Below are 17,636 nucleotides of genomic sequence, written 5' to 3' on the forward strand. Positions count from 1 at the left end.
TACTCCCCACATTTTTTTTAAAAAAGGCGGCTTCCAAACAATAACCAATATTCCCCCTCCCCGCTCCATTTTTAGGTCAGATTAATAGCCATCAGTATCTAAAAGGCATGGAGCAGTCACGTTTCTGTACTGTGTTTATCCACAAAGTCGATGCGAACTGTGACTTAAGGGCCACCCGGTAAGGCAATGGATACAACCTGCTAGCAAATTCTCTTGTACGAGTGCAATCATGGGCTTTCTAGTTATGCTCCATTTCTCCTATGCAACCTCTTAAAATTCTCTTCAGGTGCTCCTCAGCATTAAGAGAGACATCCACTCTGACGATCCACGGCAGAACACCAGCCCACAGCAGACCCATCCCTGTCTCGATCTGTCCTTTCAATTTTTCCTAGTCTCTATGGTATACCATAGAAGAGCTGGAAGTCCTAGAGCATCCACCCTCTTTGTTTCTCCTAAACTCTACAGTATAACAAAGCACTCACCTTCTGAAGATGCTATTTTCTCCAAGGGAACTTATTTTTTGTAGTCTAGAGATCAGTGGTAATTCTGGGAGAATTCTAGACCCTACCTTGATGTTGGAAACCCTAAGTGACGATGGCCAGGAGCTTAGATGGTTTTCAAAAGGAATAGACACATTCATGGAGAAGAGGGTCAGTAGTTATTTGGCCCCAAGAGTCAAACAGAATCTCCACATCCATAGGCAGTGTGCTTTTGACTATCATTCCCTAGGGTGACAAACAGCAAGGGAGGGCAGCTTTGGTTGTTGTGGATTTTCCGGGCTGTATTGCCGTGGTCTTGGCATTGTAGTTCCTTATGTTTCGCCAGCAGCTGTGACTGGCATCTTCAGAGGTGTAGCACCAAAAGACAGAGATCTCTCAGTGTCGCAGTGTGGAGAAGATGTTGGCAGGTAATTTATATCTACTCAGGAAGGTGGGTTTGGGCTGAGTCATCCTGTAAGAGTTTCCCAGGGTGTGGAATGCTAATGGAGGGAGGCTTTACTGTATCCTGAGGAGGTTCTTTTGCATATGGGTTGGTTCTTGATAAGCTAATCTTCTCTGCAGGGCTATTGTAGGATGTAGAGTATTTTGGCAGCTTTGTTTTTCCTCGGCTTGAGTGCTTCCTAGGTGCAGGGGCTAGCTGCCATTGGAAACAAGACTCTTGATTAGACGGCTCCACCTCATTGGATCCCAGCAATCTTCTTGGCGTCTGAACCCACCTCTTTCAGTCCAAGTTCAACCCTCTTAAATACCGACTGACCAGCAAGTCATTTTGCATGAGAACAGAGATTTTTTTAAAAAAAATCTGCATTTGTAACACATCTCTGTATTTGAGTTAAGTAACAAAAATGATTTCTTTGTCGGGCCTAGAAGCTGTGGCATGGAACAATGGTCCCTTTTGGCTTTCACTTTGGAGGGACTTTTGGGAGGCCTCCCAAGGTGGACTGTTGCTCTGGCTGGCTGATTGACATTTCTTATAGCGCTGTTACGCCATTCTTTCCTTAATCTTGTTTTTATTGCATGTTGTTGAAATCAGATTCGGAACATATATGGAAAATAGATAAATGAGATTCTTGGCAAGCCCTGCCCAGCCTCCCTCCGGCAAGAGCAGGGAGCTATGCAAAAAGCCGAGCCAAGCAGCTGATCTTGAAACTCTAAGAGAGCATTAATGAGCTCCAGAGTTAAGAAAAGCAAAGCTCTCCTCTCTTCAGGCAGCACGTTCAAAAAGAAAACATCCACAACGAAACAATTACATTCAACTCGGATCACAGAACACGAGAGCTTTAAACAAACAACGAGAAAGGGGGGGAAAAAGACGTAGGACCAACAAATTATATAAATGCTATTCTGATGGCAGGAATCAAACGGAGCTTTGAAACGCTGAAAAGATCGGTGCAGCGGGGAATTGACAAGGTATAACATATTAATCGAGGAACAACTCTCTCGCTCAGCCGCTTTCCTGGGCAAAAAGAGCTGCCTAGCTGAAGGGAGCTAAAAATAGACCAAAAACGGGGAAGTAGAATTGACAATAGCAGGTAGGGAAAGCCAGCCAGGGGAGGAAAGAGGGGGCCTCAGACACAAGACTAGAAACGGCTGCTTTCAAGATGCTTATAATCTGAAATATCAAAAAGGCAGCTGGAGGAAGCGGATTTTAAAAACCTTCAATTAAAAAAAAATTAATTTGAAAGAGCCTCCAGAGATGCTAAAGACAGAATTACACATTTAGAAGAGCGCAGGCTCCCAGCACCATGTTCACCCAAGCGAGGCAAAAGCAGAGGGGTATTTCCAGAGTAAGACAGACATGCAAGAAGGGGAAGGGTGCAACCCTGCCAACCCCTGCCCCCTGGCAATGTTTAATTGGTTCCCACCTAGAGGCAGATGAATTTAAAAGAGCTTAGGAACAAGCTAAGCCGAAACGGGCAGAACCCCAAGATCCGCTCAGCTTGGACCAAACAAGGGGTTACTGGAGAGGCTCGGTTTGGGTCCAAGTTACATGGTCTTTGTGGTGATGCACTTCTAGGGCTCACCAGGGCTTTTTTTCAGCTGGAATGTGGTGGAACGGAGTTCCGGCACCTCTAGAAAATGGTCACATGGCCGGTGGCTCCGCCCCCTGATCTCCAGGCAGAGGGGAGTTTAGATTGCATGGCGCGGAGGGCAACCTAAACGCCCCTCTGCCTGGAGATCAGGGGGCGGGGCCACCGGCCACGTGACCATTTTTGACAAGGGCGATTTAAACTTCAAAAAATTCCAGCTGACCCAAAGTGACGTTATTGTGCGGTCCTGAGTTCCACCACCTCTTTTCCCAGAAAAAAAGCCCTGGGGCTCACTGTATTCCAAACTTGTCTTAGAGAAGCAACCCATCAGGAACTTTCTCAGCAACTTAAAAGGGTCAGTCTTCCCCTCTGAAAACAGAAGTGAGTCCAGCTGAGTTCAGAGGAGAAGAACATTTGAAGGGAAGGATTGGCAGGCACGAGAAGGTCAGATACTATTCTACTAATGCCCCTTTAAATTTCATTTTATACCCTGCCTTTCTACCCAATGGGGACTCATAGTGGCTTACCTCCTTCTCCATTTCACCCTCACAACAACCCTGTGAGGAAGGTTAAGCTGAGAGTGTGTGACTGGCCCAAAGTCACCCAGGAAGCTTCCAAGGCAGATTGGGGGATTCAAACTCAGGTCTCCCAGATTCTACGTCCAGTTCTCTAACCACTACACTGCACTGGATCTTTGCTCCTGTATTTGTGCTACATCGGCAAAAGCATTTGCCAAGATAGTCTCACCTTAAAGTCACAGACAACCATTTTTGAGAACTGGAACTGAGATACAAGGAGCCCCTCATCCCATGGTGTGTGCAAGCATTTTTGGCGTCCCCAACCCTGTCTTGTCAAACATATTTGGCAGGTTTTTGAAATACAAAAACTTGCAAATGTGTTTAAAAGGGCTAGCAGGATGAGCGTGTAGCACTTACTTGCAAATGGCCCTTCAGCTGGGGAGCAGGGGAAGACAACTACCTGTCTTCAGTTTAATTTAACACACACACACACACCACACACGCACACATCACTGAAGTAAGAAAACAAGATTTTGCCGGACAAAGCCCAGTAAAAAAATCCTTAGGGATAATGCATAAGAAACTGAACTGTGCAAGGCACAGTATCTTTATAAACAAGAAAATGGATTCATGTGACCCTTCCACCCTGGAAGCTGAGGGGAAAAACACTCTCCCAGAGGGTGTTCACAACCCTTTGTGCTTTGTTTAAATACACTGAAATGCATCTGGAAATGCTACCCGGGGGGGGGGGGGGGGTTCTTGTTTGCTTGAACATATTTGTCACAAATAGTGTGTTTTCCTAGGACGCTTACCCCTCTGGAGTCATCTAGGAATTTGAGCCAAAGGAGAAAAAGAGCCACTAGAATTCCACCAACCTAGGACAGAGACAGAACTGCCGTGCTTACCACCAGTTGTGGGACCGGGAGTGGCTTCCCTTCCTTGCTCAGGGACACGTAGGTGAAGAATGCGCTGACAGCACGGTATCGTTCCTGAGACTCGTCCACAAAAGGGTCGGCGTCCACAAAAACCTCGATCTCCATGGACTTATTGCTTGTGAAAGTCATGCGCCCCGAAATCGTGATCACGCTGCCTGCAGGACAAAATTGAGCTGGTTAGCCAAGCCCTCCCTCAGAGGGGACAATAGCCAGAGACCCTGATTTTCTGAAACACAAAGCAGTTTTTGACACACGAGACACGAAGTCTTTTCTGAGACCTTTGGGCTGGTGTAAAATTGTACAGGTTCTAGAACTATAGTCACCCAGGACTTCAGTGCAGCTTGGAAGAATCTACATGCCCTTAACACCAACAGATTAGTTGAACATATGAAGAAGACAAACTGGAATTAAGAGAGAATGGGCAAATGAAATATTCAAGAAATGTTTATCTTTATCAATTATTTCTGTAGCTCAGGGGCCCCAACCTGGCGCCCATGGGCCAAACAGTGCCTGCCAGCACCTGCCGTATTTTTAGAAAGGGCTAGATGGGGCTTGTTGAGGGTTTTCTGTTTAGGTATGCCCTGACCTGAGTAGACCAGGTGAGCCTGAGAGCCAAACTACAAGTGACGTCTTACACAGGTTGGACACTAGTCGGCTTCCCTCAAGTTTTGATGGGAAATGTAGGCATCCTGGTCTTGCAGCTGTAATGGAGAGCCAAGCTGTAAAACCAGGGCGCCTACATTTCCCATCAAAACTTGAGGGAAGCTGACAAGTGTCCAACCTGTGTAAGGCATCACTTGTAGTTTGGCTCTGATTTAGTCAGATCTCAGAAGTAGGGTCGGCCTTGGTTAGTAATTGGATGGGAGACCTCCAACAAAGACCAAATTTGTAGAGGCAGGCAATGGCAAACCACCTCTGATCATCCCTTGCCATGAAAACCCCACCAGGGGTCGCCATCAGTCAACTCTGACTTGAGGGCTCTCTTCACCTCCACCGCGTTTAGGTATAAAGCTGACAGTGCTAATAATAGTGTCTGAATACTGAAACCACTATTCTTTTTTTCTTGGGGTACAGGAGAGACAGAGGTGAGAAAGTTTCTCCCAGAGGAATTTCCTTTCCCAGGAAGATTTGTCTCTTCCCTTCAACCACCAATGGGGGAAGACATTACCATTTTATCGGGTGGTTCCTTTGTAATTCTCCTGGTTTGTTTAAAATTGTTGCTTTTCTACGTAAGTACTGTTTTTCAAGTGGATTTTAAATGGATTTTAAATATCTTTTTCATTGTTGTTTGCCACCTGGAGAGCCCTAATTGGGCTCTCCAGGTGGCAATTGAGTCCTAAAATTCTAAAAACAGTGCGACTTAAATCAGACTAAACATGACTGGGTAACTGTTAGATGAATTTTGGGGTAGCCCCCTGATTTCCAATTAAAATTCAATTGATCTTGCCTGCTCAAAGCCTGTGAGAACATTCTTCTTACACTTTATGTTTTGCATTTCTGTTTCTGCAATTATTATTATACCATTATAACACAGAGGCCATGAAAAAAAGCACAGCGAATTTACTTCCACTATACACTGAAGGTTAAGAATTGTTTACATCTGTAGATATTCAGCCCTGGCCTTGGGCATTCTCTCGCAGTTATGTTATGAAATGAATGGTGCCATCCAGGATTTTATTTTATTGTATTCCTTTTAAATGCTGGCTATGACCTGTCAGTCTACCTTGTTCAGAAGATCATGTACCTCAACATGATTGTCTGTAAGAACTGTCTGTTCGTTTACAGAACTGTATGAGATCTTATGAACTGTATACATTTTTTAATGTCGACTGAAAGGTACAAAATACAGGTGCTGATGCTTTCCTGTATGCATTCATTTACTTAACTGACTGTGATCAAGATGGGTAGCCGTTTTAGTCTGTCTGTAGCAGTAGAAAAGATCAAGAATAGTGAAAAAGTGAGCTGTGGCTCACAAACGCTCAGAACCTACCACAAATTTTGTTAGTCTTATAGGTGCTACTGGACTCTTGCTCTTTTCTACTGCTAATTGACTGCACCAGACTTATTGCTAAATAAACCTTTGCCTTGAGTTGTTTCTCAGACTAGTAGTGAAGTGGGAAATCTACAACTGCCTAAGAGCATTGGTTTCTTTTCCCCAACAGTAACACAGCTAAAATGAGAAATGCACCTCACTGAACCTTCTATTGAAGTTATATCAGATTTTAATGCAGTTTTATAATTCAGGTGGAAGTTGATCATAATGTCACTACATTAAATTTTGTCCCCTTTTCAAAAATCATTTTATGTTCCTATCAAAATCTGTCCAGGCTACCTCCCTTCCTGTACATGTGTGCAAGAATTTCTCTCCAACCCTTCAGCACCAACTGTTATTGTTACAAGTAATCGTGCCGGTAAAAAATGCCTGGCGTGAGAGAAGGGCTCATGCAAAGGGATAGCTGGAAAAGAAGCATTCCCCCTTTTCCTTAAGTGCGTTAGAGAGCTGCAAAATGAAGATGGATGCTGCCAGATGAGCATGTCTTAGCTAACTCAATATGTATGCTTATTTTGTGTTTATTCAAGAAAATATTTTTAAATATGCTAATTTTAAAAGGCATCCCATTAAACAGAGCTTCTGACTGAAGTGAGAAAGACCTACTATCAGTTATGAAGAATCTCACTCCCTAATGTTTTGTGGTTGGCTCTGCCTCCCGTGGCAGCCATTTTGTGATTGGCCCCGCCTCCTGTGGCAGCCATTTTATGGTTGGCTCCGCCTCCCTGTGTCTGAATCAAAGGTGCCCACAGGACGAAAAAGCTTGGATACCCTTGTATTTGTCCCATACTTCCATCTTGAACGATTTCCTGTGCATTTTGGATACATATTCATCCCTAAACGGGGGTCCGGGGGTCCTGGACCTATCATAGTACACCAAGTACGTTCATTAGATTAATACACCTAAAGAGAAGTGGACTCACTTTAGGGACCACTTCTCACATTGGAGAGGTTAACACTTAGGTATAATCTGACTCATCAGGTTTCAAATTAATAGAGTTGGGCAAATTTTAAAAAGGGGGGGGGTGAACAACACAGAACAGCAGCACATAAATATCCGTTAAAAGACGAGGGGGAATAGAAGAACAGCAAAGTCAGCTGGTTTCCCCACCGCTCTGTGATGGAAGAAGAGCACCTAATCAGCTTTGACATTTAGAAGAGAAACAGCAGGTTCCTTCGGCTAAGCAGGGCTATTATCTGTAATTTCAAGCTTCTTTTGTGATGAGGAAGAAAAAGGGAAGTGGATTCTTTAGCATGGAAAGCAAACACGTCTCAGCTCCAGAACGGAAGAATTCTCCCTTCTCCTCTGGCATCTGGATAAAAAGAAAAAAGCAGGCAGCGCAGGGCCCCTCCCCCAGCACAGAACTCCAGCTGTTCACCGGGCGATTGCAGTGAAGATGTAGCTGTAGCAGTGGATCCCAAACGGAGCTCTATTGGGTCACAACAGCCCAGCTATTGCAACCGGGTTATGGCCTGGCGCCCACGTGCACAGCCGTAGCTTGACAACCAGAGAGCTGACGGCATGAACTGAAGCCACTGAAAAAACATGGTGCCCGAGGGGACGTGCAAGTACTGTCGGGGTGACCCAGTTTGGTGTAGTGTTTAACTGCGGCAGGACTTGATTCCCCCCTCCTCCCCTTGAAGCCAGCTGGGTGACCTTGGGTCAGTCACAGCTCTCTCAGAGCTCTCTCAGCCCCACCCACCTCACAGGGTGATTGTCGTGGGTATAATAATAACATACTTTGTAAACTGCTCTGAGTGGGTGTTAAGTTGTCCTGAGGGGCGGTATATACATCGAATGTTGTTATTATTAAATCCAATGTTATTATTCATACATGCCAGACCTCACGTGAGATTATCAGCCTGAAGCAATTTTTTTTTAACTTTCTCTCGCTAGCCTTCAGGGAAAGATATAACAACCTAGGCCAAGCTCCCAGTTGTGCACTTCCTGGCGATTCCAGTTGGGGTGACCCCTTCCTCCTCCCACCAACACTACTTATGAATCACCCTGTCTTGACTGGCAGAAAGAGAGAAAACAGAGCAGCCGTTGAAATAATAGGATCGATTCGGGCGGCATAAAGAGAGCAGGAGAGCCCATAGATAGAAGCTTCCTTGGACAAGCAGGCAAAGGGAGTCATGGTACTCAAAAACTATTTTTCAACGTGAGCACCCTCTACCGCTGCAAAGTCAGTGCCATTTTAGCCCTGCTATTTGTAGCTATAACCAACCTTCTTTGGAGGTTTTAAAGCAGAGGCTAGATGGCCATCTGACAGCAATGCTGATTCTGTGAACCTGGGCAGATCATGAGAGGGAGGGCAGGAAGGGTCACATCAGTGCTTATTTACTGTGGTTCCTTCTTGCACGCCCAGGGTAATGCCGATCACCACTTTAGGAGTCAGGAAGCACTTTTCCCCAGGCCAGTTTGGCTAGGGATCCTGATGGTGTTTTGCCATCTTCTGGGCATGGAGCAAGGGTCACTGGGTGTGTGTGTGGGGAGGGGGAGGCAGTTCTGAATTTCCTGCATTCTGCAGGGGGTTGGACTAGATGACCCTGGAGGTCCCTTCCAAACCTACAATTCTATGATTCTACAAAACAAACAACAACGGTTAAAAGTTTTGCCCCAATCTGCACTGTAGATTTTTTAAAAAAATTCCTCCTTCCCTCTGTTTAAAGCATGGATTTCACTTAAAGGGTCCTGGGTTCAGTGAGACCTTGTGAAACTGAAGAAAAAGGGGAAATGAAATACTGTATAATATATCCAAACTAGTACTGGAGGAAAGGGAATCCTAAATGGTCCCAATATAACAAAACTCATTTAACAAAATAAAGAGCCCCGTGGCGCAGAGTGGTAAGCTGCAGTACTGCAACCCAAGCTCTGCTCACGAGTCATGACCTGAGTTCGATCCAGGTGGAAGCTGGGTTCAGGTAGCCAGCTCAAGGTTGACTCAGCCTTCCATCCTTCCGAGGTCAGTAAAATGAGTACCCAGTTTTCTGGGGGTAAAGTGTAGATGACTTGGGAAGGCAATGGCAAACCACCCCGTAACAAAAAATCTGCCAAGAAAACGCCGTGATGTGACGTCCCTCCCATGGGTCAGTAATGACTCGGTGCTTGCACAGGGGACTACCTTTACCTTTTTTTATTATGGATGCAGTTGTGAATGCATTTTCATTTTATTTCATTTTATCTGAGTTTACATTAAAATACTGCTAACCTGTCTCCCCATTTAAATACAGTGGCTTGCATCTTTCAACAAAGTGAAGATAAAATCAGTGTAATAAATAAGCTAACAACATAATCCCATCTGTTATCTGGGAAAGGAGTCCCACGACTTTGGTGTGACTACCAAAAAGGCCCTCCAGGAAGGTTTTTTAGAAAGCCAACCATGAGTAAAAAACCAGCACTGGGAGGCAGTCATTACAGAGCTCAGATACTGTTCCTGTAAGATTGTACTGTTTACTATAAATTCAGTATTTTTCAAATTAAACTGGAATCAGAATCAAATACATCACACCCACCCTCCAGGCTGTGACTTTACGAGTGTCTATCTGACCTCTCCACCAAATTAGTTAAGTGTTTCTTCCCACAGGAGGGTGGGTTAAGCCGTACATCTGGTGACCCGGTTAAGAGAAAGGGGCCGGATGAAAATGCCAGGAAAAGAAAGGACTCTGAATGGCCAGTGACACAAAATGTTTCCCATCACTGACGAGCGGCACGCGCTAAGCTTGCGAGGGGAGGGAGAAATGCTCACATTTTATTAACTTCATAGCAGAAAAGGCCCACAGGACCTCTGCCTAGCTGGCCATAGCCAAGGTCACGTGCATCTCTGCCCAAATGCCCATTTACCGTCATGGTAAAAGGCTTGACAGAGAGAGAGAGAGAGAGAGAGAGAGAGAGAGAGAGAGAGAAACACAAGTCCCAGGGTTCATGTAATTTTAAACTCAGCTGCGAACGCCGTCCACCCCAGTCTCTTGCAGCTGGTGAGCTGTCACTTCTGGTACGAATTCGCCTCAGGAAAGGGACAGACAAGCAGCAATTATTCCTTACTGTGCGCCCTGGTGTGTGGGAGGGTGCAAAAGGAAGCCGCTTCTTCCCCATATCCACCCCTGAGAAAGAGCGTTCGAAACCTTTGCACGGCTTAGCTAGGCACACACCACACTTCTGTTTAGTTGGAAGGACCGTCGTCCCTCCAGGCACTGGCCACAAAGCTGAGGGAAGCAGCCCTTGATGCGAATGAACAGATGGCAAAGGAAAACAAGGCATCCTATCTTCTCCATACAAAAGAGCCTGATTCAGATATGGAAGCAAAAGTCTCCACAGATCCAGTGAAATGGAGTGGAATACGGTGGAAGACTAAATATTTTGGTTGGAAATGCCTTGGCCAGAGGCAATCTGTTCCCCAAGGCAGGAGACGTTGGGCATCCCAGATTTATATCCGCCTCGACAGCCTGCACTCCATATTTGTTGAACACAGTAATTCCTAATCTCGTTGGCTTTTAACAACATTGCTCCTCCAAATAAAGTATGTTTTGTGTGGGGTTTGCATCCGATTTATGCTCTCGTAACTGTATAAAGTTATTCAAACCCCCTCCTCAGATCGACTTTATTTTGCCATCACAGGACGCTGGTTGGGGGAGCTGTTTATCCGTTCCTTTCCAACAATCACTCCGCATCAGGCTCGGACATGCTGATCTTCAGACTTCTGCCCTTGGGTGTTTTCTTCTAATCTCCCAAGTCGAACGGAATGTCTTTGAGGGGATTTCTCCCTTTCACCCTGTACATCACCGCATCACTTGGTGATGCATGATCAAAAGAGCAGAGGGGAGGTAGAGCACACAGGAGAGTTCCTTGAATTCAGGACCAATGAGAGCGACATGAAAGGACAGGTGTCAGGACGGGCTCAAGTAAGATGCAGGTGATCTGGAACTGTTCAAATAAGCCTGGATTGCCATTTTCTCAAAGCCAAACCACACTACACCGTGCTTTGTGTTTGGAGCTCCCAGAAATTTAACAAATTAATTCTTGGGCATGCCATTCAGACAAAAATCATAGTGTTGAGGGAGGGGGAGTGGCAGTTAAGTCCATCACAAATTATAGCTTCCCAGAGTGATTTTAAGCTGGGAAAAGAGCAGGAGAAGCTGAAGTTCCAATTTTAGGTTGGAAAAAAGAACGGGGGGAAGATTAAGCTCCTCTCTGCCTCTGATGTCAATCGGGCCCTGCACGCTTAAGAGTTAACATTTAAAATCAGTCTTTTAAAATTGCTATTAGCTTCAAACTCAGAATTCCCAACATAGTCTGGTTTGGCCCCCAGTTGCACTTGACTCTTTTTAAGGCAGGAGCAGCCAAAAGGTACAAGGAAGGCCAGGAGAGTTCCACCGATACCCACTCGTTACAGCACATGTTCTGTCCACGACGCCTATCTCACACTGCAAGAGTGGGAAACACCCCAGCCAAAGAGCCGTGCAGAGCAAACTATTCTGGACAAGTCGGCTAGATGATTTGCCCGTGTAAGACTTGGATGGGGACTACAGCTTGGGGCAGAGCACACACTTTTCTTCCAGGAGGTCCCAGATCCAGCCCCAGTTTTGAAAGACTGCAGATGGCAGGGCTGGGGAAGCCACGGTCTTAGCCACTTCAGGGTGACAACATTGGAATAGGTGGTCTTACTTCAACTTTGTTCATATTTACAATCTAAACATTTTCACCGGTTGACCCCAAAAGGCAAAAAAAAGCAGCATTTGGGAGATTTATGAGTTGTTAAAAACTGGATTTAAAAAAATTCAAATATATGGCAATGTGAACATATGATGCACCTTTTTAGTCTCTGACAGCATGTGAACATACGATGCAGCCTTTTATCACATCACCCCATGGCGCAGAGTGGTACGCTGCAGCACTGCAGCCCAAGCTCTGCTCATGACCTGAGTTTGATCCTGGTGAAAGCCTGGTTCAAGTAGCTGGCTCAAGGTTGACTCAGTCTTCCATCCTTCTGAGGTCGGTAAAACGAGTACCCCGTTTCCTGGGGGTAAAGTGTAGATGACTGGGGAAGGCAATGGCAAACCACCCCGTAAAAAGTCTGCCAAGAAAACGTCATGATGCAACGTCCCCCCATTGGGTCAGTAATGATTCAGTGTTTGCACAGGGGATTACCTTTACTTTTTTACCATTGGTCTACCTTGTACTGAACTGTCTAATCTGTTTGGCAGCAGAATCTCAGAGAAGGACCTGTCCCAATGCCAGATACCCATTCATGAAAGATGCCAGGGGTTGAATCTGCATGGAAAGGGCATGCTCTGGCATTAACTCTGTGGCTGTGGCAACTTTGACACGGCTCACCTGCCTTGCTGAATGCTGACTATGCTCATGGCAAACCATAACCTGAACAATTTTAACCCAGGGAATGGTTTGCAGAGCAGATTTTGCATTCGTGCAAAACTAAGGTTAGTCTTGAAGACCTGTGCCGTTCCTGTCAGTATGGGGACCCTGGTTTGAGTGGAAAGGAGGCATAAAAATATTTTAAATAAATAGCTGAACTGAGAAAGAGGTTTTGTTAAAAAAAAAAAGTTTACCTTACTAGATCACAGCAGACCGCTGATTACCCCAAACACTTTGAGGACGGCAAGTGGCTCAAATGGAAGGAAATGAAAAGTAGGGCTGCAAAGAACTATTGCTGCTGCTTTTCATGGGATTTTTCCACTGCAGTCAAAAACAGCACGTTGAACTAGAAAAGTCGGTTACTCGGGAGACAGTTTTTCTCCACTCGGGGGTAAGCTGCTCTGACCCACATTCTCTTTAAAATCCAATCCAGCCTTTAGAAGTTACTGTGGCTGACGCTGCCAGAACAGCAGCGCATGCTTTACCACACAAGGCTAAACTGTACCGAGTGAGATTCAGGACAACGGTGCAAGATTCCACCGGAGGGATATTTTATTGTGTTGCTCCAAAATCAAGACTGATAACAGTCTCTCTCAAACTGTGAGCAGCGAGGGAAAAAATTTAAATAACTGAAGGCTCCTGTGATCAAAAATCCACATGGCATATGCAGAGATGCAACGGGCAGCCTCCTGATCCACTCTTTGCCGCTTGCTCTCTCCAATCACCCTCTGCGGGGTGTGTGTGTGAGGATTCTGCCCTGTCTTTGACCCAAATGCAATTGGGTCATTGCTCCTGAGCAGAATCCCCTAAAAGGGCTCCAGGGTCCAGTTACTCAAAATTAAATCAACAGTTCACGAACAAAAGGTCTCTTAGCAATTAGCCAAGAACTGCAAACAAAACCTCCGTGCTGAAAGGCAGTGTACCTCGGAGTGTGAAATGCTGGGGATAAAATGGCCTTCACACTCTGCGTTCACAGCTACTGCTGGAAACAATGACTCTTGCTTCAGCAAGGCAATGGGATATGGGACTCCTACTCCAGTGGGGCAATGGGAAATGGAACAGGATAGCAGCAGCGATGGAAGAGATAAGTGCAGATATGATGGTGGAGAGTACCCTCAAGTCACAGTTGACTTATGGCAACCCCTGCTGGGGTTTTCATGGCAAGAGACTAACAGAGGTGGTTTGCTGTTGCCTGCCTCTGAAACCCTGGTCTTCATTGGAGGTCTCCCATCCAATTACTAACCAAGGCCGACTCTGCTTAGCTTCTGAGAGATTAGGCTCACCTGGGCTACCCAGGTCAGGGCAAATGCAGCTGTATCCACATGTCATTTCACAAGCTGCAGGACTTGGAGCCTTATGATGAAACTAATGGCCCCATGTCCCTACAGTGGGTAACAAGAATGTTCTTGTTTTTCTTAAAGTCTAGCGATTGTATCGCAGGATCAGACTGCAGAGCTTGAATGCAGATATTTATTAACTTTTCTGTTGCCTTTTCCAGCAATGCTCAGAGTATTTAGAGCAAAGGAAGCGCTCTCTCTCTCTCTCTCTCTCTCTCTCTCACTCTCACTCACTCACTCACTCACCATAACCAAGAATAAAATCAACAGCAATACATATGTAAGTTGATTTGGGTCCATCCAGGGAGAAAAGCAGCCTAAAAATGCACACATAAGTTAATATGAAAACATCACAAAACCACTGAGTAGCAAATTGCTAATTTGGGAGCATGCATGCCATACATATATGTTGCTTAAAACTTCCAGAGATGTACCCGTTTGTATAGACCAGCCAGCAACTCTCCCTAGAGCCTTGAGGCAACAACAACAACGTTGGATTTATATACCGCTCTTCAGGACGACATAATGTCCACTCAGAGTGGTTTACCAAGTATGTCATTATTATCCCCACAACAACAATCACCCTGTGGGGTGGGTAGGGCTGAGAGAGCTCCTAGAAGCTGTGACTGACCCAAGGTCACCCCAGCTGGCTTCAAGTGGAGGAGCGGGGAATCAAACCCAGTTCTCCAGATTAGAGTCCCGCACTCTTAACCACTACATCAAATTGGCAGAAGAGGCCCTCTTTATGATTCTTTTAGCAAGGATTCCTCACAGATCTCAGGTCAGGTAGGTGTCTTTTAAACAGGTCCTTAACAATAAAGGGTCTTAAAGGCAGAGCTTTTTTTCAGCCGGAACACGGTGGAATGGAGTTCCGGCACCTCTTGAAAATGGTCACGTGGCTGGTGGCCCCCGCCCCCTTATCTCCAGACAGAGGGGAGTTTAGATTGCCCTCCAAGGGGCCACCAGTCATGTGACCATTTTTGCCAAGGTCGATTTAAACTTTAAAAAACTTTCCCTTTGTTCCAGCTGACCCAAAGTGACATCATTGTGTGGTCCTGGGAGCGTGCACAGACTTTGCGCATTGCACATGTGGTACCAGGGGCACTACCTCCTGCCAAGAGTTGCCCCCTGTGCTGAAACCAACTGAGTTCCACCACCTCTTTTCCCAGAAAAAAAGCCCTGCTTAAAGGTCAAAGGCAGCACCTTGAATTGGGCCTGGAAGTCAGAACCGTGTAAACAATATGGGATTCTGTGGAAGTACAGGGGGAAAGAAACAGAATATGATGCCAGGTGCAGAATTCAATTCCCTGAGAATCTCAGTTTTCCCGTTTGCTTATTTATTTTTAAAAAAAGTTTCCAACCCTAATGACTGCCAAAGATATGCTGGAAAATGTGTGGGCGATGCCTAGTGAAGCGTAAGAGAAGCAGCCGAACTTGAGTTCCAGCAGTTTTGCATGGGGATTTGGGGCTTTCCACAGCACCTAGCTCCTCCTTGTAAGCTGCAAAGCCACAATAAATTATGCAAAATAAGAGAAACGATGAAAACGACGATTAATTCGTGTAACACATACATGCAACAGAAGGAAACTTCACTCTGTGCAGGATTTGGCTTCTGAGGGCATGGAATTTTTAGGTTCCGTTCAGCATGAAATAAGCACCGCTTCTGTTAGAAGCCCACCCACTTGCCACGCGTTTGGCTTTGCGTGTTTGCAATTCCCAGGGAAAGATGGCCTACAGCAGGTACAGTTTTGCAAGAAGTTATCCTCTTATATAACGTGGTGAAAAATCCAAAGAGCAAAAATGAAGGACAAAAGCCAGAATATGCTTCTGCCCCTCCAACCTAAACCACGGTCAACCACGCCCGGGGTGTTTACCGTACGTGAGTGTAGAGATCAACCCAGTAGTTTTTTGTACCTGCAGTCACGGCTCAGATTAAAACACAACCAAGATAGAATATGGCACCAACAAGGCAAAGGTAAGAAGTGCCTCTTGCCACCAAGCCGTACGTACCTTTCTTAATCTTCTCGTGGAAATTAATGGCATCCACTGATGCTGTGACTATGTTGGTTTTGCAGTGGCGAGCGGCGACAATTCCAGCAACCTCGTCCATCAGCTTCATGGTCACTCCTGCAAAAAAAAAAAGAGAGGACAATCTTAGTGGGGGGTGTCACTAGTTGCTATCTGGAGTAGAGCTGCTAACTCTGGATTGGGAAATTCCAGGAGATTTGGGGGTGGAGCCTGGAAAGGTCAGGGTTTGAGGAGGGGTGGGACCTCTGCAGAATATAATGGCATGGATTCCACCCTCCAAAGCAGCCAGTTTCTCCAGGAGAACTGATCTCCATCAGCTGGAGATCAGTCGTAATTCTATCTCCTGGCCCCACCTGGAAGCTGGCAACTCTAATCCAGAGCATACCCAGAGGAATGCCAACCTCTGCAAGCAATGGGCTACCCATTCATTTCATCCTATATTTTCTAGAGGGACAGAAACTTGATCTCTCTGGGGCCTACTTGATTCTTGGCTCGTAGACAAATTCAGGATTGCAGAATGAATTCTACAATCATCTATGCAAGCACAGAACTTGGTACAGCCTGCAGAATTTAACTGCTTGAGAATCTCAAGTTGGCTTTAAAACCAAGCAAACTTCTAGTTCTGAAGACTACAAAATACAAGCTTGAAAATGCTTGGTGAAATCTCCGAAAGGAGGATTGCAACATCTTTCGTTAGTGGTCCATATGTTTTGGCTTCCACTGACACTCAGTTGAATTTGTGGGTTTCTACAGAGGGACATCACGACAAGTTGGCAGAGCGCAGACTGATGTTAAATTAAAGCTTTGTCATTAAGTAGCAAGAAGACTCTTTGTTTCTTAACTTAAGCATCCCCCCAAACCTTCACCCTTTTGGGTGTTGCACATGCCAGATTCAAAGGTATGGTGGTTACACTTGGTCTGGTTGATGAATATGTGGACCCAGGGACTCGATCCATTCCCAAGATAAGTGTGAAGAGTTTTTATACTATCTCCAAGTCACAGAACTCACCTATAACTGACACCACTTTACAAAAGAATTGAACAATGATGATGGAGGATTAGCCCATCACCTCCCCAGAGCTGCTGTAGTGTAGTGGTTAAGTGGTCGGGCTGAGAATCAGCACTCTGATGGTTCGACGCCCTTGACTGCTGTGAGCTCAGCAGGTGGCCTTGGGTAAGCCACTCCTCTCAGCCCCAGCTTCCCAGCTGTACTGTGGGGATAATAACACTGACTTTGTTCACCACTCTGAGTGGGGGACTAATCTGTCTAGCAGAGTTTGGTGTAGTGGTTAAGAGCGGCAGGACTCTAATCTGGAGTACAGGGTTTGATTCCCTGCTCTTCCACTTGAAGCCAACTGGGTGACCTTGGGTCAGTCACAGCTTCTCAGAGCTCTCTCAGCCCAACCCACCTCACAGGGTGATTGTCGGGAGGATAATAACAACATACTTTGTAAACCACTCTTAAGTGGGTGTTAAGTTGTCCTGAAGGATGGTATATAGATCAAATATTATTATTATAAGCACAATTATAATTATACTGGCAAGTCAACTGAGGGAATGACAAAAGCATGGCACCATGTAGTTTCACCAAGTATTGATTTCATCCAGGGCTTTCCCAGACATTCACCCTGGAACCTGGAGAACCTCAAGACCTCCCTTTTACAAATGTAGGTGTGGTGGTCTTTCCATCCCTAGAGGGTTGCCCCAACAGCCACACATCTGAGCTCAGGGGACTGAAGGAGGAGGGCTTCAGGTCAGAGACTGCACCAGTGCAACTGAGCCCCGGCACATCTGGCCTTTGGAATTAACTGAGTGCCAACCTGCATCGAGCAGCCCATGACTGGCTTCAAGAAACCACCGCATCT

General features: G+C 45.7%; 1 protein-coding gene across 2 annotated transcripts in view; it reads right to left on the reverse strand.

Moving 5' to 3' along the window:
• Positions 1-17,636, reverse strand: part of ACOT7 (acyl-CoA thioesterase 7) — a 68,474-nt gene that overhangs the window by 4,186 nt on the left and 46,652 nt on the right. For both annotated transcript variants that reach the window (XM_055001490.1, XM_055001491.1), the window contains exons 7-8: positions 15,754-15,870; positions 3,954-4,138 (exon numbers count right to left, since the gene is read on the reverse strand). In XM_055001490.1, the coding sequence (XP_054857465.1) occupies positions 3,954-4,138; positions 15,754-15,870 (302 nt within the window). The remainder of the gene's footprint in view (positions 1-3,953; positions 4,139-15,753; positions 15,871-17,636) is intronic.

The sequence above is a fragment of the Eublepharis macularius genome, chromosome 17 (genome assembly GCF_028583425.1).
Source record: "Eublepharis macularius isolate TG4126 chromosome 17, MPM_Emac_v1.0, whole genome shotgun sequence".
Classification (NCBI taxonomy): domain Eukaryota; kingdom Metazoa; phylum Chordata; class Lepidosauria; order Squamata; family Eublepharidae; genus Eublepharis; species Eublepharis macularius.